At 37.8% G+C, this 22,309-nt stretch overlaps 1 protein-coding gene across 1 annotated transcript in view; it reads right to left on the minus strand.

Moving 5' to 3' along the window:
* LOC131803250 (octopamine receptor beta-3R-like) overlaps window positions 1–22,309 on the minus strand; it is a 122,584-nt gene that overhangs the window by 28,753 nt on the left and 71,522 nt on the right. Inside the window, exons 3-6 of the mRNA XM_059124347.1 lie at window positions 21,556–21,756; window positions 9,670–9,945; window positions 9,418–9,589; window positions 4,723–7,198 (exon numbers count right to left, since the gene is read on the minus strand). Coding sequence (XP_058980330.1) covers window positions 4,723–7,198; window positions 9,418–9,589; window positions 9,670–9,945; window positions 21,556–21,756 — 3,125 coding nt within the window. The remainder of the gene's footprint in view (window positions 1–4,722; window positions 7,199–9,417; window positions 9,590–9,669; window positions 9,946–21,555; window positions 21,757–22,309) is intronic.

Genomic DNA, 22,309 nt, shown 5'->3' on the forward strand with positions numbered 1-22,309 from the left:
AATCTAAACTTATTATAAATTTGATGCTATTTCCGACATTTTTTGCTTTAAGTCAATAAAATTAAAAAAAAAAAATAAAAAAAATACTTAGTTGCATTTGTTTATCTCACCCTGTATATTTAGTTTTTTTCGGCTAACTTAGTTCTGTACTTTTTGGTTCAAAAGATGAGATAAGAGTTTATTGAATTTAGAACTAAAATAGATTTTTTAAAGTTTCTATATCAAGAGAAAACAAGTTAAAAAACAGGAAGTTCGGCCATGAATACCCTCCACCATTGGGAATGAATTTGAAAATTTTCAAAAAATAAAATCTTTAAAAAAATCTGTTCAATTTTCAAAAATACCGAATATAGCCGTTTTGTTGGGGTCTATACGACGTGGACCTACAAAGGCATTGTTTGTCATAAGCCATTACCATATTCTAATTCGATAACTTGAAATATACGGTGAATAATGTAGCTAAAATCGACAAAATATCGTATATAGGGAGTTACCGTTATATCGGAGCTGTGTGAAGACCTGGACCAGCCAGGCAATTTTAAGTCAGAGGCTGTAGCATCCATTACGAAGTTAAAATACGACATCTCAAACAACTCCGGTGAATAATGTCGCTAAAATCATCAAAATACCGAATATCGGGAGGTACAGTTATATGGGGATTATACGAAGACGTGGACCTGCCCAATTTTTTTTCTTAGGCTGTAGTATCCATTCCGAACTTCAAATACCAAATTTTAAACAATTCCGGTTAATAATGTCGTTAAAATCATCAAAATACCGAATATAGGGAATTATATGGGGGCCATACGAAGACGTGGACCTGCACAGACAATTTTCTGTCTTAGGCTGTAGTATCCATTTTGAACTTCAAATACCTAATTTGAAACAATTCCGGTGAATAATGTCGCTAAAATCATCAAAATACCGAATATATGGGGGCTATATGAAAACGTGCACCTACATGGCCTATTTACGAACTTAACCTGCCTACTGGAAAAATAAACATATGTGCAAAATTTTAGCCTTCTATCTCAATTTGTTCGAAAGATAGCGTGATTACAACAGAGAGACGGACATCGCTAAATCGACTTAGAATTTTTAGCTGATCAAGAATATATATACTTTGTTGGGTCTGACATGAGTATTTCGAGGAGTTACAAACGGAATGACAAAGTTAATATACCCTCCATAGTATGGTGGAGGGTATAAAAATTACAATTGTTACCACTGAAATCCCATGCCAGCACTGCATACTATGATCTCTAAATTTTAGTTCTCTGTTATACCACATTTATTTTTCGTCAGTAGGACGAAGCGAAAGTCTGACCAGTATACTGGGCAAGTAACAAATATCCCACCGTATATGGAACCCAAGGAGCATCAACGAAAGCCTTAATCAGTCCCCAATATATCTGATCTTTGTTATTTACATTTTAACTTGAAGCGTTAAAATTGTACGAAAATTAGTTACACTTTGACAGCGACCATAAATGTATATACCCTCGTGACGAAAAACAGGGATCTTATATTTTTCGCTTGTTTTTCCTGGCCTGATAAAATGCTACTAAACCAAATTTGGACTTGTGAGATATAAGTATAATTTTTATACCCTCAGTCATATGGTTAGAGAGGGTACATATCATTTGATACGGCCAAAACGTGCCTCATCGAAATAACTGTTTTAAAACCTGGGTCTCTTTGGATCAAATCCGTTTCAGGACATTTGGAGTCGATCTAGCGATGTCCGTCCGTCTGCCTGTAAGGCTGGCAGGTACGCACAATAACTCTCGAAGAGAGTATCCGATTTGGTCCAAAGTTGGTACATCGTAATATTAATATCAAACTTAGATTGAGTTCGGAAATGGGAATGGGTCTCCTCTTTCTGGTAACTCCCCCACAAAAGTTCAAAATTTTCAAAAAATAAAATTGTATTCAAGAATCCAATTGTCTTCAAATTTCACAAATCCCAATATTTTTATTAACCCAAGGTCTGGTGTTAAGATGGAATATATCGGTCCTCTTCTTCTGCTACCTCCCCCATAAAGGTTCAACATTTGGAATATTCATGATGTTCATAAACTTAATATCCGATTCCATGCACCCTAGCCGCATCTCAATATTTCTACTAACACAAGATTGTTCTTCCTCACAAAGGGTCAATGTTTTCAACAACGAAAACGATCATAAAATTCAAATTAACCATCCGGTTCTCTTCATATTTCGCACATCCCATTATTTCTTCTAATACAAGATCTGCTGTGAAGATCTGCGAACCTCTTTTGGTACCTTACCCAATTTCCAAATGGTGGAGGGCATAAAAAGTAATTTTTATACCCTCCACCATACTATAGAGGTTATATTCATTTTGTCATTCCGTTTGTAACTCATCGAAATAATGATCTTAGACCCAACAAAGTATATATATTCTTGATCAGCGTAAAATTCTAAGTCGATTTAGCGATGTCCGTCTGTCTACCTCGTCTGTCTGTTGTAATCACTCTATCTTTCGAATGAATTGAGATGGAAGGCTGCACACATGTTTATTTTGCCAGTAGGCAGGTTAAGTTCGTAAATGCACCATGTAGGTCCACGTTTTCGTATAGCCCCCATATAACGGTACCTCACTATATTCGGTATTTTGATGATTTTAGCGACATTATTTACCGGAATTGTTTCAAATTTGGTGTTTGAAGTTCGTAATGAATACTACAGCCTATGACAGAAAATTGTCCGAACAGGTCAACGTCTTCGTATAGCCCCCATATAACGGTACCCCCGATATTCAGTATTTTGATGATTTTAGCGACATTAATTACCGGATTATTTCAATTTTTTTTATTTGAAGTTTGTAATGGATACTACAGCCTATGCCAGAAATTTGTCTGTGCAGTTCCACGTTTTATAACCCCCATGGTATTTGGTATTTTGATGATTTTAGCTAAATTATAATTTTTTTTTTCAAGTTTCGCATTTGAATATTGTAATAGCTTATGACAAAAGTTGTCTATGCAGGTCCACGTCATCATATAGACCCTCATATATGGCTACATTCGGTATTTTAATGATTTTAACAGAATTTTTAACGGATTTAATTTTTTTTGAAAATTGCCAAATTTGTACCAAAGTTCGGCTCGGCCGAACTTACAGCTTTTTTACTTGTCTAATCTCACCTAAGGCTGACCAAATATTAGAATCTACAAAGTTTGAACGCTTGCTTGCTTGCTTTTTATACAATCCACCATATTATGTAGGGTATATGAAGATTGTCATTCCGTTTGTAACACCTCGAAATTTAAATTTTAGACCCCACAAAGTATATATATTTGATCAGCATAAAATTCTACGTCGATTTAGCGATGTCCGTCCCTCTAAACGTCTTCCCGTCTGATGAAATCATAATAGAGTCCACATTATTTATTCTAGAGCTTCAAAATTTAGCATAAAAGTTTATGTTATATGCAGGTTGTTTGGTGTTGAAAATGATATGTTGGTTCTCGTTTAGGTATAGTCCCATAGCCCCCTCCAGATTTTCCGTTATTCGAGAATTTTTGCCACAATTTCCAACCAAATTAGCTGAAAAATTGACAATTGTTGGTTTCAGTAGGTCTGTTCTCTCCTTGCAAAAAATGTTCGATTCAGGTCTACTAATTGGTACCTGCCGATTTTCGGTATTTTGAATGTTTCTGCCACAATTTCCCACCAAATCATCTGAAACTTGACATTTAAGAGGTACCAAAAGGTGTGGGCCGATTTTCGTCTATCGCGAAATCGATGTAAGTTTGATAGGAATGGTACGATTTATCAAATTTTGATGAAATCGAATACTACCTTGGAAAGTTATACAGTCATTTGATGGAAAGACATATATGACCAGAACAACTCCAAATGTCTTACAACGAATTTCGTCTAAAGAGACTTAGTTTCTAACATCAATATTGCGAAGTGATGGTATGATGTATACTTTCCGTAGCCATATGGCTGAGGGTATAAAAATAAAAAAATCCCAAGTTGGCCATCGGATGCCACAATCACAAATAAATCGACTACGAATTTGCAGATCGAAGTTCTGTAATCGAAAGTACTAAATACCAATATCCGGAAATTGAAATTAATTGATTGATCCAGTCTACAAAACAAAGACAAAAATACCAAATACCATTGCACGGAACTCTTAACCGATGCAAGACCGGAATCTCATCTCATTTTTCAGCAAGAGATGTTCTAAAGCGAATGAAAAGTTGTACGTTTTCTGCCCACCCAAGGTCACTGTTAAGGGACTAGTATGTAATGCCTATATGTCGCATTGATTCTAAGATCAACCATGCCATAAATACTGTACCCTATAGATCGTACTTATTGACCAGCCCCAATCTCCTCAAATTACCTTCTAGAGCTATGAATTCTGCTTGCGCTGATCCTACATACATACTCACACGCCTGTTCCTTCTCCACATGACACTTAGCTCACTGGTCTACCATTTAATCAGAGATCTTCTGCCTCTCTCTCTCTCTCTTCTGAAGAGACCTTGTCTTTAAAGCGTTTCTTACCTTGACTTTCCTTGTTTTTTTCGTTTCATTTTCCTTGTTAGTATTTTCAGAACCACATAAACTAAAAATCGTTTATCACCTCTTTAATTGTTTGCAAAATATCCCAATTATTATAAAAATAAAATGCAACAACAATAACATATAAGCTTAAAAAGTTAATTTTTTTCTACTCACTTGCCGAACTAGTCGAGACACGACCCATCGGTATATAACTCCGACTGTCGCTGTTGTCCTGCGAAAAATTGATGACATTCACATCGTAGGTGACCACAGAGGCCTGACGTTTGCGTACCGTTTGGATGCCTTCGTATCCGGTCAGTAGAGAGCTACGTTTGCGTCCACCACCACTAACAGAGGTAGTCGTGAGTGTTGTTTCCGGTTCGCTGTCAGGACGTTGATACAAAGGTGATGCTAAGTCTTTCTCCTCTCCTGTTAAAGAACCGCCACTGCCGCTCAGACCATTGCCACCATTGGCAGAACGCTGCATTGTGGTGGGCGACAGTGTGGAATCTAAAATAATTTCCGGTTTGGGTGAGAGATTCGTTGGTTGTACGTGGCCGTGTGAGGGAGGTTCGAGTTGTTGTTGATGCTGCTGTTGCTGTTGCGTTGGGGTGGGGTTATTGGCCAGTGTGGTAAAGACATCCAAGGACACCGTTGAGGTATCGCTCACAATGAAATTGTGATTTGTTGCCGATGGCGAGCTGGTAAGTGCAGGAAATGCGGGTTGGGCCGTGGCGGTGGGTGGTGGCGATAGGAAATAGACATTTATGCTATTGCCGCCCAGACTGGGTGTGGCCGAGAAAGGTGAGTGGCCCAAGGTATTGGGACTGCGGCTAACGGGTAAGTTAATGGCCGAATTGAAGTTCGGTGTTATGGGCGGTGACATCAGGAAGTTACTGCTGTTCTTGTTCACCAAAATCTGATCACTTAGCGTGCTCATGCGCTGCTTTATCGACTCCTTGCGCAGTGTGTGACTGGCATCAGTGGATTTTTGGGATTTTTCCGGTGATTCTTTGTGAAACGATTGTTCGGTGGAGGGAAAACTCAGAGAACGAAAAAGCTCTACCAACTCGGAACTGGATTTTTGAGAACTCTGGGATTTCTCGGGTATGGTGGAGTTAGTGTCGGACTTTAGGGCTTCCGGTATGGAGGCATCCATGAGAGAAGAAGGGGACAAGGAGGGTGGTGGGGTGGAGGGTAGTAACGGCGAGTCGTTGGAGGTAATGTCTTTGAGAAAAGACAAATCATCGGGTCCCACTTCTTGTACGGTGTTGGCGCCCAAGTCGATCAATTGGAAATGGGTGGCATGTCTGCTGGGTGGACTATCATTTGCCCCCTCCTGCTTGGGTTGACTTTCGTCCATTTGCTCGGAATGCTCATTGAGAACATTGATATCGAGTAGAATATCAGGGGTATTGTAGCGACTGGTGGAATCAATGCTATCACCAAACAGCCTGGGCAAATAAACATCCGAATCTGTGTCACTGTGTTGCCGGGAACGCATGTCATGTTTCCGTTCCTTAAGCAGCCCCCCGTTGTAGCTGTGAGAGAGTTTACGATTGCGGGACCTTTTGAAAAGCTGAGAACGACTTGGCTTGATTTCTTCCGAATTGGCTTGATGTCGTTTCTTTTCCAGCGAAAAACATTCGGTACTGGAACGTTTGGTCTTGGCCAGCAGAGATTTCAAGTTGAAGCCCTTGCTGCTTTCCTCTTTGGGTGTGGAGTTGACGGAGCCCTCCTTGAGGGAATCCAAATGTTTGGCCGTCTTCTTGCCTTTCAAATCTCCATAGTTTTTGAGGAACTCTGAGTCACTGGCGGCAAAGGATTTCTTTGTGGCCGACGATCCTGCTTGGCTGCGCTGGCGATTTTCACCATTTTTCATGCGTATAAAATCAGTCTCACTCAGGGCTGGGTATTTATTGCCTGAAAAGGATTCTTTGTTTTGTTGTTGTTGTTGCTGCTGTTGGTTATCACTGGCTTTTTGCAGCTGACCCGCTTGCCGTTTATAATACAAATAATTATCTTCGATGAGACGTTTAAGCTCTTTATTATCCTCGGATAGAGGTATGAGGGTTGCTGGAGCGGCAGTTTGTTTTAATTTTATTAAATAATCGTTGCTCTCGCTGTCATCTGAGTTGAGGATACCACCACGACCAACGCCATACTCACCGCCACTGCTACCCCCACTACCACCAAATATGCTGTGGTATTGATCGGAATCACAACCAGAGTTTCTGTAGAAATTTGAATCCTGCCTCTTGAGCGATTCCCGGCTGGAGGCTGAGGCATTTGTAAATTGCTTGCCGTTGCCATTCACCCTGGGTATGGGTATGGCAATGCTTTGCTGTAATGGAGAATCATTTTTCATATCCTGCCAAATTTGCGGATTATAATTGATGAGATCCTTATTGGCGCAGGGCACTTGTAATTGCTGCTGCTGTTGTTGTTGCGTTGCATTATTGCCCGTGGTGGCGGCATAGTGCAATGCTATCATGGAGGGGGCGCTGTCGGTGTGGGTCACCTTTTCATAACGTTCCTGTTCGAGATCACGTAAATCAATACTACTACGGCTGAGACGTCTGGGTGGTGGTGAGGGCACCCGTAACTCATCGCATTCATCCTTGTCATCGTCATCGGTTTGTGGTATCTCCTGTAAAGATATGGAGTGGCGTGTGTGTGTGTTGATGAGAAAAATGTAGAGCAGAAAAAACAGGTTTAATATGCTTATCATGTTGCCAGGTCAAAAGGGAAATATTGATGGACTCTTTGACATTGTGGCTATCAAAAAAAAAAAAAAGGAGAAGGATGTCCATATTTTGTCTTCTCCTGGAAGCCACATCCTTAGATTATTATCAATTCTTTGAGAAAATATTACACTGTGGAACACAAAAATTGAAGAACCTATATGAATATAGAAGAGGAGTGAAATATTGAAACCTTCAGAAGAATTTTGTTTCAAGTTGCGACAAGTATTTCCTCCAAATTCGTAAAAATGACGGAGATATTCGACTATTTTTTCGAAAAAAAAAGAGTCTAGGGTTTTTAAAAAAAGAGTGAGATGAAAAAATTGCAACCAAATTCAGACTGCTGTCATTTCTAAGCCACTCGTCCGACAGCAGTAAAAATTATTCCAGTGAAAGCTCATTCGGTACAAAGGCATTTTGGTGGGAATTTTCCAGGAAAAAAGTTATTCGTGATGTAATTCAAGCGTGATTGTGTGATTTCTTTATATTTGGCTGGAAAACAACAAGTGGCTATGGTTAGAGCACTCCAGCATTTAAATGTGCATAAATCGTTTGTGTCTCGCACCATCGCTCGTTACCGTGATACTGGTAGAGTAGCCCGACTTCAAGGAAGTGGACGGAAGAAAACAGCAACATCAGCAGAAATGGTTCAAAAAGTAAAGAAGCGACTTGGTCGAAACCTGTGTCGCAGTGGCCGAAAAATGGCTCTTGAGCTGAACATATCGCAATATTCCATTCGGCAAATATAGACAAATGAGCTCGGGGTAAAGCCATTGAAATTCCAAAAAGTGCAAAAACTTACGCCGCAACAGAAAGAAAATAGACTCTAAAGAGCAAGAGAGCTGCTTCGTTTGGCCGAAAGTGGTGAACTGCCGAATTTGGTTTTCTCCGAAGAGAAAACATTCGTTGTCCAGCAGTTTGTAAACAAACAAAATGATCGTGTTGACTTGCCAAAGAGGTCAGCTGAATAAGGTGCACCTTCGGTTGGCCACCAGAACTCAAGTGCCGGCCATGGTGATGGTGTGGGCCGCCATAACAGCCGATGGTCGCCCTCCGCTCGTATTAATCGAAGGTGGCATCGGATTAAATGCCGAATATTATCGCGAAAATATTCTGGAGGGTGTATTAAAGCCTAGGGCACACAAACATTTTGGCCGCAGACCTAGGACATTCCAATAGGACTCAGCACCATCGCATTCAGCAGGCGTCACCCAATAATGGTTACAAAATGTAGGCCGCCATAATAGCCCATGGTTGCTCTCCGCTAGTATTAATTGACCGTGGCTTCAGAATAAATGCCCATAATGGCACGCAAAAATTTTGGCCGCAGACCTTGGACATTCCAACAGGACTCAGCACCATTGCACTCGGCACGCGCCACCCAAGAATGGTTACAAAATGTGGGTCGCCATAACAGCCGATGGTCGCTCTCCGCTCGTATTAATTGACCGTGGCTTCAGAATAAATGCCGAATATTATCGCGAAAATATTAAAGCCTTGGGTACGCAAAATTTTTGGCCGCAGACCTAGGACATTCCAATAGGACTCAGCACCATCGAACTCCGCATGCGCCAAGTGAGGTTTCTTGTTTCATTTCCAGCGCACAATGGCCACCAAAATCACCGGATACCAATCCGTTGGACTATTGTGTCTGCAGTATTTTGGGAAGCAAGGTTGGGACTAAAAAATACCAAAGTATCGATCACCTCAAGCAAGCGCTTCGCCGAGAATAGGCCAAAATACCGTAGAGAAACATTCGGGCATCGTGTGACGTGATGTGATGTTTCATTGCCCGTTAATTCGTGCCAAAGGTGACCAATTCGAACAAATCTAAACTTATTTTCAAATTTGAATATTTTTCCGACATTTTTTGTCATTCAATAAAATTTAAAAAAAAATGTAAAAATTATGGCGTTTGACTTTGTTGCAGTTTTTATCTCACCCTGTATTTAAAAATTTTCGATATTTTATTTTATTTAATTATTTTTTTTATTTTCATTTATTTATTTATTTTTTTTTATTTTTTGAAAAATCTTAGATTTTTCAAATTTTGAAAAAATCGACGATTGCTCTGAAATTTCTGTTCCACAGTGTTAAATTCAAATTTAACCGTTTGCTAACTCACCTCAAAATGACTTATGGCACTATGAGTCTCTTCTCTCGTTAGGGTTAATTCACATTCACTGGGATGCAAATAGTTCAGATTGGTGGGCTGCTGGGTGTGGCCCATGTGTACACTATTCAGCAAAATATTGGAACTGGTGCGACTTAAGGCCTTCCGTTGTCTGACCGCTTCTCTGCAAAACAAAAACACAACCACAACACAAACAATTTCATAGTTTCTTTTTTTCATAGTTTCTCATCCAATTCTACTCACTTGTATATTCGAAAATACATAACCAACATCACAATGCCCGGTATCCAAAAACTAACCGAACTGGAGATGAGGGCATACGCCTTGTTCACCACAAAGGAACATTGATCGGGATTTTGGGAAATTTCCTCTAAATGTTCGGCCGTTGTGTACCAACCCAAAAATATTGGCGTAAACGATATGAGGGCAGGCAGTATCCAAACGTTGGCCAGCATAAAACAAACCGTTTTGTGTGTCATATTCAATGGATATTCCAGTGGCCGGACAATGGCATAGTATCTGTGTTGATGAGAGGGAGAGAGAGATATAAAGAGAGTGATTGAGAGAGGGAGTAGCATACATGAACAGATGAACTGGATATTAAAAACGTCATTTGGTGTCACACAAAATGTTGTTGTGGTTTTAAAGTTGATGTCGGTTTTATAGTTGTTGTTGTACGTTTAATGTTAAAGTTCACATTATAGTGGGTAACGGTTACCTTTTTTAAACCCTCCACCATAGTATGGAGGGTATATTAAGTTTGTCATTCCGTTTGTTACTCCTCGAAATATAAATTTTTTACTTTACAAAGTATATATATTCTTGGTCAGCATAAGATTTAATGTCGACTTAGCGATGTTCGTCCCTTTGTCCGTCTGTTGAAATCACTATTTTCGCTATTTTGGTGATTTAAGACACATTATTCGCCGGAATTGTTTCAAATTTGGTATTTGAAGTTCGTTTGATGGACACTACAGCCTATGGTAGAAAATTGTCCGTGCAGGTCCACGCCTTCATATAGCCCCCATATAACGGTACCTCCCTATTTTCGGTATTTTGATGAGTTTAGCGACATTATTCACCGGAATTATTTCAAATTTGGTATTTGAAGTTTGTAATGGATACCACAGCCTATGACAGAAAATTATCTGTGCAGGTCCACGTTTTGATAAAGCTCCCATATAACCACATTTCAAAATTTTTCTCTCAAAATTGTCAAGAGGAAGTCTATATAGGCGAGTTGAAGACCACGGAGTCTATAAATGGGAGCTGGAGGCCAAGGAATGTATATATCCAAGCTGAAGGCCAGGAAGTCCATAAAAGTTTGTTGAAGGCCAGGGGAGCTGAAAGCAATATGGACGAGACGAAGGACAGGAAGACTATACAGACGAACTGAAGTTCAAGTAGACTATGTGTAGGATGTGAACTATAATTGGACTTAATAATAGGCTTTAACTGTTAACTGGAAGCTATCTTAATCCACAGGTACTTTTTCGTATACATGGCTCTAACTGATCAATCTATGACCACTTTGTATTATTGGTACTTTTCGTTTTAAAAATAATTCAAAATTTTATTTTTCGGAACATTAACATTTAAAACGCATATCCAAAAAAATCTACATCTCTAACTCATAGACACCAACAATGATCCACAATTACTAGCATTTAGTAGTTGTCGAACAATTAAAGTACACATTTCCGAATCCAACACCAAATCTAAACACCAGATACCAAAAACGTCATCAATATAAAATTTCGGGATTTGCAGCCCTATCCCTTCACCCAATAAAGTACCATGTAACACTTTCTGATTAATTATTTCAAAACCAACTTGGTACATTGTAATATTATAATCGACCCACAAAAGGTCAAATTTTTCAAAAAAAAAATATTTTACTGCACAGAAAAAGAATTGATAATCCACAAATTCTAATATTTGTGCTAGGTCAGGTGCTAAAATGAACAATATCGGTCCACTCTCCATCAAGTACCTTCACACAAAGGGTAAACGTACGTTTATATATATGAGGGTTAACCCACTGGATTTGGATTTAAATTGTCACATCCATTACTTTTACTTCAAATAAATCCTCTCAAAGTAGGTTAACCCTACAAAAAGTTCTAACGTAAACATGGCATAAGAGTTCGATTGTCTTTAAGTTTCACACATCACAATATTTTTATTAACCCATGGTCTGGTGTGAAGATGGGTTACATCGGTCCGCTCGTTGTGGTACCTCCTCCACGAAGGGTCAAAATTTTGAATATCCGTGAAGTTCATAAAATGCGAAATTAACATCCGATTTCATTCAGACCTGGTATATCTCAATATTTCCATCAACACGCGATCTGTTATAAAGATGGTAGCTCCCCCACAAGGGTCAACGTTTTGACTAATCAAAACGATTATAAAAATCGAAATAAATATCCGGCTCTCTTCATATTTCACACACCACAATATTTGTATTAACCCAACATCTGGTAGAAAGATTGGATATATCGGTCGACTCCTTCAAAGGTTCAAGATTTTGAATATCCGTGAAGGTCATAAAAAACTAAATTAATATACGATTCCATTAAGGTCTTGACCAATCTTAATATTTCTATTAACATAAGATCTGTTATAAAGATTGTCGAGATTGGACTAATTCTTCCGGTACCTCCCCTACATACATGTACATGTTGAAAACACAAGATCTGTTGCGAAAATGCTATAAATCTGTGTACTCTTTCTGGTATCTGACCCACAAAGCGTCACTATTATCAATACTATTTATACTATGAACAATATCGGTCCACTCTATCAAGTACCTCCCCCACACAGGGTTCACATTTCGAATAATTACAACTCTATAAAATGTAATGCAAGAGTCCGAAATTTCACACATCCCTATATTTATGTTACCTCCCCCACAAAAGTTCGAAATTTTCAAAAATATATTTTCAGTTGTAATTATTCAAAATTTTGATGCCTTGTGTGGGAGGTACTCGATAGAGCGGACCGATATTGCACTGATGCAAATATTAAGATTTGCAAAGTTGGAGCAAAATCGGATTATCCTTTCTCTTTCTGTGCTGAAAATATATTTTTTTAAAATTCCGAGCTTTTGTGTGGGAGGCACCAGAAGAGTAAACATTTTGTATATTTATAACTCTTAGATAATATGATGTAAGAGTCTGATTGTCTTCAAATTTCACACATCCTAATACTTTTATGAACCTAAGAACTGGTATTAAGGCGGTGTAATAACAATATTTTTATCTGTATTAGATGAAATATGGTAGTGGAATACTTCGGTCGACTATATCTAGTACCTCACGCACATTTTAACATTTTTTAAAAATTATGACATATCTCATATATCTCATATAAATAGTCCAAACCTGGCACGTCGCATAATTTATATCATATTAATTTAGGTCCCATACGAAATGGACAATATTGACCCATTCTTTCAAAACCCACTCCATAATGGGTCAAAAGTTTGAATAATTATAACAGAAGTCAAACTATTTTTAAAAAATCGAACATTGGCCGAGGGTATACATCTGTCGGCAAAGCCGACTGATACTTTTTTTCTTGTTTATTAAATTTTGCCCATACCAATACTTTTTTAATGAATGGGCAAAATGTAATAGATGAAGTACGAAAATGGTATAATTCAGTTGACTATATCTGGTACCTCACACACATTTTAGCAATTTCTAAAATCTAAACATATCTAATTAAAAGTGAAGGCCAAATCTGGCACATCGGGTCAAAAAAAAATTAAAAGTTACCGTCTTGTTTATTATTTTCTGTACCGTTAAAGTAGAAATTTCGAAAAATCCACCTTTAAGTGCTTTTCATTTCCTTAACATATGAATTTCAAAAATTTGCGGCATATTCCACCCCTCTGCAAAAATAGTTAATTTCATGTTAAGAGTGTAACTACGTCCATTTCACCTGGACGCTCATCAATTAGTCAGTCAAATTACTTAATCTCTCATTAATATAGATTCGTACATGTTTTCGACTTATTGCCTACGTAACGGAATTGCTAGATTTTAGATATTTCAAAGTCCTTAACTACATTTTCCAACCGAAACTAGTTTTCCAATTATTAGTAATTTGCTATAATGCAACTAGTTTCTTATGTCAAAGATTTTTGCCATTTTTTTTTAATTTTTTCATGGCGACAGAATCTTCATTAAAGGTGGATTTCACCTTTATGTCATCCAAACTTTTCCTTTCACTAATTTATATCACCCCTCTCAACTACTGGAGGTAGGATAAAGAAATAAGTTTTTTTCATAATTAATATTACCCATGTGTGTGTGATGTTTAAGTTTAATCTCCTTTGGAAGTCTTAATGAGGACACAGAGTTCCTTACAGAAGTAAAACCTAAATTCCTTTTACTTCTTGGCCCGGGATTTCTTTCTTATCACAATATTTGTGTAATTGTGTGGGTGTGTGTATATATGACACAATGAGGCGGGGTTGTGTGTGTGAATGGCTGTATGAGTATTCTTGGTTTGCCTTAAGGGAACCATTAATCATTACATTTTTGCCAAAAAGTATTTTAATTTAAGTGCATAATGATGTTGGTGGGCAACTAAGAGTGTGTGTGTGTGGTGCGTGAGCGCGCTTTAACGTTCCTTTGGTTTTCGGTAGGACTTCCTTTACACTTTTACCACATTCTTATCGACGGCAATATCATTGTGGCTAAGAGAAATTAATATTTGTGTGAAGACAACAAAAACAACAACACCATTTATTTAATGTTGGCGGGCGGGCTGGCTGGCATTTTTCCCCAGAAGTTATTTCAAAACTTCCTTTTCCGAAGAGGAGTATTAACAAATAATAAAAATATCGAAATGAAAAATTATTATCGCTCACCAACGAAAGTGAAATGATTTTGAACAATTGCATTGGTAATGATTTGTTATGAAATCGGGAACTGGGAACTGGCAACAAATGACAGCCGTTCCATGGGAATTGCTGAGTGGCCAGAGAAAAAGTAATTTATTAATTGATAAATTGTTATGGAATAATTTAATTGAAATTTCAATGTGATTAATTAATTGTTAAGGATAAAATATTATAAAATAAATGCTTTTTAATGAAATTTATTAGCCAACAAAAAATAAGAATACTGGATATAGTTTAAATATATTTCATCTCCCACATTTAGGGGCACAAATACAGAGTTAGATGAAAAAAATGTTACCAACTTCAGACTGCTGTCATTTCTAAGCCACTTGTCCGACAGCTGTTAAAATTATTCCAGTGACAGCTCATTATATTGTTTACAAGCGTACAAAAGTATTTTGGTGAGAATTTTCCAGAAAAAAATTATTCGTGATTGAATTCAATCGTGATAGTGTGATTTCTTTACAATTGGCTGGAAAACAACAAGTGGCTATGGTTAGAGCACTCCAGCATTTAAATGTGAATAAATCTTTCATGTCTCGTAGCACTGCTCATTATCGTGATACTGGTGGCGTAGCCCGACGTCAAGCAGGTGGAGGGAAGAAAACAGCAACATCAGCAGAAATGGTTCGAAAAGTAAAGAAGCGACTTGATCGGAATCCGCGTCACAGTGGCCGAAAAAAGAATCGTGAGCTGAATATATCGCAATATTCCATTCGGCAAATATTGAAAAATGAGCTCGAGGTAAAGCAAAAAAAGTGCCAAGGTTTACACCGCAACAGAAAGAAAATAGACTCTAAAGAGTTGCTTCGCTTGGCCAAAAGTGGTGAACTGTCGAACTTGGTTTTCTCCGATGAGAAAAAATTCGTGGTCCAGCAGTTTGTAAACAAGCAAAATGGTCGTGTTTACTGGCCAAAGAGGTCAGCTGAAAATGTATACCTTCGGTTGGCCACCAGAACTCAAGCAACGACCATGGTGATGGTGTGGGCCGCCATAACAGCCGATGGTGGCTCTCCGCTCGTATTAATCGACCGTGGCATCAGTATAAATTCCGAATATGATGGCGAATATATTCTGGAGGATGTATTTAAGCTTTGGGCACACAAACATTTGGCCGCAGATCTTAGACATTCCAACAGGACTCAGCACCATCGCACTCAGAACGTGCCACCTAAGAATGGTTACAAAATGAGGTTCCTCATGGCTTCAGAATAATTGCCGAATATTATCGGGAAAATATTCTGGAGGGTGTACTAAAGCCTTGGGCACGCAAACATTTGGCCGCAGATCTTAGACATTCCAACAGGACTCACCACTATCGCAATCAGCACACGCCACCCAAAAATATTTACAAAATGAGGTTCTTCGCTTCATTTCTAGTGCACAATGACCACCAAAATCTCCGGATACCAATCCGTTGGACGATTGTGTGTGGAGTGTTTTGGAAAGCAAGGTTGGCACAAAAAAAATTCAAAGTGTCGATCACCTCAAGCAGGCGCTTCACCGGGAATGGGCCAAAATATCGCAGAGTATCATTCGGGCAGCGTGTGTGGTTTCATTGGCCGGTTGAAGGCTATAATTCGTGCCAAAGGTGACCAATTCGAACAAATCTAAACTTATTCTAAAATTTGATGGTATTTGCAATATTTTTTGCTTTCATTCAATAAAATTAAAAAAAATTTAAAAATTATGGCGTTTTACTTTGTTGCAGTTTTTTTCTCTCGCCCTGTAGGTTAGGGTTCCACCTCACATTTAGGGACACAAATAAGTAGGCAAATTAAAGCCATTAAGTAACCATTTTAAGTCATTGTTTTTTTTTTCTCTCATAAATCGTTATCCCTCTTTAATGAAAAGACCCTCAATCTCTAGCCAACAAAGAACTTAAGTCAAAAAGGGACATCCTTTTGCTTGAAATCCTTGCATAATATCCAGATTTATTATTTTCAAAGTATCAACAATTCTCACGAAAATTTAATCCAATGGCGGTCATATATGACCCCACATTAAATCACCATCCAGAAAAATAAACTCTCAACATATCAACTAGCAACTACTAAGACAATATTTATCCCCCCCCCCCCCCCAAAAAAAAAAAACCCCTTTTTTCGTTGAGGATAAAGGTTGACGTTGCCAGGTATAAATTAACATGGCAACATTCCAGAGTCAAAACCAACAACTTTATTATCCTAGATCCTTGTCTATGTTATGCTTTGAATGTGTATAACATACTGACAAAAAAAGAGCAACAAATCCCCCTTAAATCTCTGCAGAATATGGACCGTTATCATTTAAAAAAAGGGTCGTCCTCAAAATCTCTACCGTTTTGTAGCTATGCCTGACGGTCAATCTTTTGCACTTTAAAATGGAAATTGTTTAATGGATACATCATCATCACCATCATCATCCGCAGTAGTAGTAGCAGCAGCATCATGGCTTTGAATATGTCAGGGGATGTGACAAATGAAACGCAGGGATTTCAAGTGACATAATGAAGATAGTCAATTTCAATTTTTTGTCAAATGGGTTTACACTACTACAGTTGGGGAATTTTCAAAATTTACCAAAAACAATTTTAAAAGTATCAGTCGGTTTTGCCGATAGATGTATGCCCTCAGCGAATGTTCGATTATTTAAATATATGTCGACTTTTGCTATGATTATTCAAATTGTAGGCCCTCTATGGATTTGGTTCCGAATGAATGGGCCAATATTGTCCATTTCGTATAGGACCTAAATAAATATGACATAAATATTGCAGCGTGCCAGGTTTGGACTATATTGGTTACTTCCTTCATTTTATATGAGATAAGTGATAATTTGTTGGAAATGTAGAAATGAGCCTGAGGTCTAGATATATTGGACCAAAGTATTCCAAAATTGTGGCCCTTTGTGGGTGAGGTACCAGAAAGGGTTTGCAGATATATAGGGTGAGATAAAAAAAAACTGCAACAAAGTCAAACGCCATAATTTTTACATTTTTCTTTTTAAATTTAATTGAATTACGGCAAAAATGTCGGAGATAGCATCAAATTTTAGAATAAGTTTAGATTTGTTCGAATTGGTCCCCTTTGGCATGAATTATGGCCTTCAAACGGCCAATGAAACCGTCACAAGCTGCCCGAATGTTGCTCTGCGGTATTTTGGCCCATTCCCAACGAAGCACTTGCTTAAAGTGAAAGTTGGGGTATTTTAGTATCAACCTTGCTTTCCAAAATACTCCAGACACCATAGTTCAACGGATTGGTAACCGGAGAAATTTGGTGGTCATTGTGCGCTTGAAATTTCATTTCAAGCCGAGGAACCTCATTTTGTAACAATTCTTGGGTGGCGTGTGTTGATTGCGATGGTGCTGAGTCCTGTTGGAATGTCCAGGGTTTGCGCCCAAAATGTTTCCCTGCCAAAGGCTTTAATACACGGTCCAGAATATTTTCGCGATAATATTCGGCATTTATTCTGATGCCACGGTCGATCAATACGAGCGGAGAGCGACCATTGGCTGTTAAGTTGCTTGAGTTCTGGTGGCCAACCAAAGGTGCACATTTTCAGCTGACCTCTTTGGCAAGTAAGCACGATCATTTTGCTTGTTTACAAACTGCTGGACAATGAATGTTTTCTCATCGGAGAAAACCAAATTCGGCAGTTAACCACTTTCGGCCAAGCGAAGCAACTCTTTAGCTCTTTTGAGTCTATTTTCTTTCTGTTGCGGTGTATGTTCTTGCACTTTTACCCTGAGCGCATTTTTCAATATTTGTCGGATGGAATATTGCGTTGCGGTTTTCGATCAAGTCGCTTCTTTACATTTCGAACCATTTCTGCTGATGTTGCTGTTTTTTTTTCGTCCATTTCCTTGACGTCGCCTACGCTACCAGTATCACGAGCGTAACGAGCGATGGTACGAGACACAAAAGATTTATTCACATTTAAATGCTGGAGTGCTCTAACGATAGCCACTTGTGGTATTCCAGCCAAATATAAAGAATCACACTATCGCGCTTGAATCCCATCAAGCATAACTTTTTTTTCTGAAAAATTCTCACCAAAATACTTTTGTATGCTTGTAAACAATATAATGAGCTGTTACTGGAATAATTTTAACAGCTGTCGGACGAGTGGCTTAGAAATGACAGCAGTCTGAAGTTGGAGTTTTTTTTTATCTCATAAGGACAAATTTTCATAACTACCTACATCATACAACTCTACATTCCAACTCAGTATTCTAATTCTACCCGTTCTTCAAAATTTAAATTGTGCCAATTTAAGTACCATTTAGAACACATATGTACGAGTTTCCAAAACTACCTACATAGCTCGGTCATACTATGCAATAGAAATCTTATTTCCAAATTTTTGAATTCCAGCTCTTTCGGTTTATCCAAATCGAAAAAAAAAAACGCCAAAAACTCAATATTTAAGGAGTTATGGTCATTTTAAAATATCCAATAATTCCCCCTAAAAAAGTGATCACAAATAATAGCTAAAAACGCCGAAAACTCAATATTTAAGGAGTTATGGCCATTTTAAAATAACCAATAATTCATCCTTAAAAAGGGATCAGAAATAATAGCTTAAAACGCCGAAAATTCAATATTTAAGGAGTTATGGCCATTTTAAAATATGTGATAATTCCCCCTAAAAAAGTGATCACAAATAATAGCTAAAAACGCCGAAAACTCAATATTTAAGGAGTTATGATCATTTTAACATATCCAATAATTCACGCTTTAAAAAGGGATCACAAATAATAGCTAAAAATGCCGAAAACTCAATGTTTAAGGCGTTATGGCCATTTTAAAATATGCAATAATTCCCCTAAGTACAAATTTCGAAAACTACCTCATATACCAATACTACACTCCGCTAGTAATGTTAATTTCAAATTTCAGGATACCAGCTCTATCCGTTCTTCCAACTTGGAATAGTACCAAATTTAGTACCGTTTATTACTTTTCGTATACATGAGTACACACTTTCAAAACTACCTTCATATATCTACCCAGCTCCTCAACCTTGATTTCCATTCTATATTAGAAGTTTTTACCTCTAACCCTTCACGAAATGGTACTAAGTCTAGTATATTTTAGTATGTTTAGTACACGCATAGTTCGAACTTCTATATTCAATCAGTAACCCTAATTCCAAATTTAAGAATTCTAGCTTTACTGGTTCGCCAAATACAAAGAGTACCGGATTTAGTACCATATTTATTACCATATTTAGTAATTTTTAGAACTTCGCGTACCGTTCTAGTATGAATTTCCAAAAACCCAACCGTAGCTGACCAAGAGGGACCCTCATCCCAAATTTTCGAATTTCCAGCTTCAGCTGTTTCGTCTGGTCGTTGATAATCGTTAAGTCAGTCAAATACGTTACTCTTTTATTAAAATAGATTTAACCAGTAAAGAAAGTCCTAAAGTCGGGCGGGCCGATTTTATGATACCCTACACCACTCTGCTAATTTAGTTGAGCTCCAAATAACAATTAAAAAATTTCATGGGAGAATTCAATCATACACGCTATGATTATAATTAATTTAAAGTTCTAAGGTCTAAATATGCCGAAGCATTTGTATCTTTTAAATTCGGAATTGTATTGCCCATTTGGTGCACAATTAATTTGAAATCGGATAAAGATATATATGGGAGCTTTATCCAAATCTGAACCGATCTCGATAAAATTTGGCAAAGATATTTCTGAGCTGTATTTGATATATTTCCCTGAATATCGTTGTTACGGAGTGCATATTACGGCTGTGGGTAACAATAGCTATAGCTATATCTGAACCGATCTTCACCAAATTTGACATACTAGCTTCTAGACTCAATTCGGTCGTAAGTGCCAAATTCCATCCCATTTAAAAAAATATTAGACGTTTGGTGCACAATAAAAGGTAAATCGGACGAAGTTATATATGGGAGCTATATCCAAATCTGAACCGATCTCGATAAAATTTGGCAAAGATATTTCTGAGCTGTATTTGATATATTTCCCTGAATATCGTTGTTACGGAGTGCATATTACGGCTGTGGGTAACAAATACAACAGATCAGATGAACAGTATATATGGGACCTATAGCTATATTTGAACCGACCCTCCCCCAAATTTGACATATTAGCTTCTAGACTCAATTCGGTTGTAAGTGCCAAATTCAATCCCGTTTGGGCAAATATTAGACGTTTGGTGCACAATCAAAGGTAAATCGGACGAAGTTATATATGGGAGCTATATCCAAATCTGAACCGATCTCGATAAATGCAATGTAGCAAATGTATTTCTGAGCTGTATTTGATATATTTCCCCAAATATTGTTGTTACAGAGTGTATATTACGGCTGCGGAGGACAAAAATAATAAATCGGATGAACAATATATATGGGAGCTATAGCTATATCTGAACCGATCAAATTTGGCATACTTATTTTCAGGTGCAATCTGATCGTACGTGCAAAATTCCAAACTATTCGGACTGATATTACACGTTTGGTGCACAATAAAAGGCAAATCGGACGAAAAAAATTTTACCGATTATCTCCAATTTCAATAGGGTTCGTCCTTGGGCCAAACAAATGTTGTTTGGAAAATTTCATCTCAATCGGATAATAAATGCGACCTGCATTTTGTTCACAAGAATACATGGACTGACGGACTGACATGCATAAATCAACTCAGAAAGTGATTCTATGCAGATCATCAAAAGGAACTATGGGTCTATCTCGTTTCCTTTTGCCTGTTACAAACAAATGCATAAAGACATAATACCCTGACCACTTTGTGGTGGAGGGTATAAACACTGCGTTTTAGTTGGGACACCTTTTATATTACAGAATCAACATTGACGTACACGAGACTCAAATATGGGAGAGCGATATTCAACAAACCAACTGAGGCTACAATGGAATTATGACCACCACGTTAGCCACCAAGCGATTATCTCCTTTCAGATTTACCACCACTCCTCAGAGAACCAATTCCCATCATTTACAACCCTTTGACTTTATATGATTTTTAACTTTTTATTCCACTCATCCAGCAGCTTCTGTTAACCAAATGCCATTGTAAATTTGAATCTGTATCCAACCCCATGTATGTGTGTATCTTTTTTGCCTCAATATTTATATTTACAGTTAAAAGTAAGCAAAAGCCTGTTGCTTTATATCCAAAAGAGAGAAAGAAAACAACAGAGAAAAAATAAATAAATGACAACACCAACAACTCACCTGTCCACCGAGATGCAACACAAATGCAAAATACTGGCTGTCGAAAAGTAAACATCCAGACTGTTGTAAACATTACACATGAACGGACCGAACATCCATTTGCCACCGGACAGCTCCACAGACGCATTAAATGTCATGGCACAGAGGGCAACCAGCATATCCGCCATGGCCAACGACACGACAAAGTAATTTGTGATGACCCTAGAAAATGCAAAAAACAAAAAAGGAAAGGGGAAATGAGAAACATCAGAGGAAGAGGCATGTAAAAATAACACCAACTGGATTGATAACTTTGATATGCAGATATGATATGCTGTTGACACTGCCGATGAGGTATTCGAACAATGCAAAGGAATAATCAAAACAAAAACAGAATATATTACAAATTCTTGTTATTTTCTTTTCTTATATTTTCCTTTGCCTGCAGTAGTATACAGCTGAGACAATATGGGATATTTACAATTTACGGAGATGTGTTGGGAAAGCTGATGACAAATGTGAAATCTTGAGAGGAAATATGAAAAGTGTTGAGGGGAATTTTATTCCTTAGTTTTTATACCCTCAACCATAGAAGGGAGCGAATATTGAGGTTGTCATTCCGTTTGAAACACCTCGAAATATAAATGTGTGTAAAATGTGTGTTAGGTCTGCATGACTTTTAGTATTGAAAGTGGGCTATACAGGTCCATGTTTTTGTATAGTCCCCATATAACTTTACCGAGAGATTTAAGGTTTTTTATACCCTCAGCCATAT

This window comes from Musca domestica, unplaced genomic scaffold, assembly GCF_030504385.1.
Source record: "Musca domestica strain aabys unplaced genomic scaffold, Musca_domestica.polishedcontigs.V.1.1 1, whole genome shotgun sequence".
In the NCBI taxonomy this organism is placed as follows: Eukaryota; Metazoa; Arthropoda; class Insecta; order Diptera; family Muscidae; genus Musca; species Musca domestica.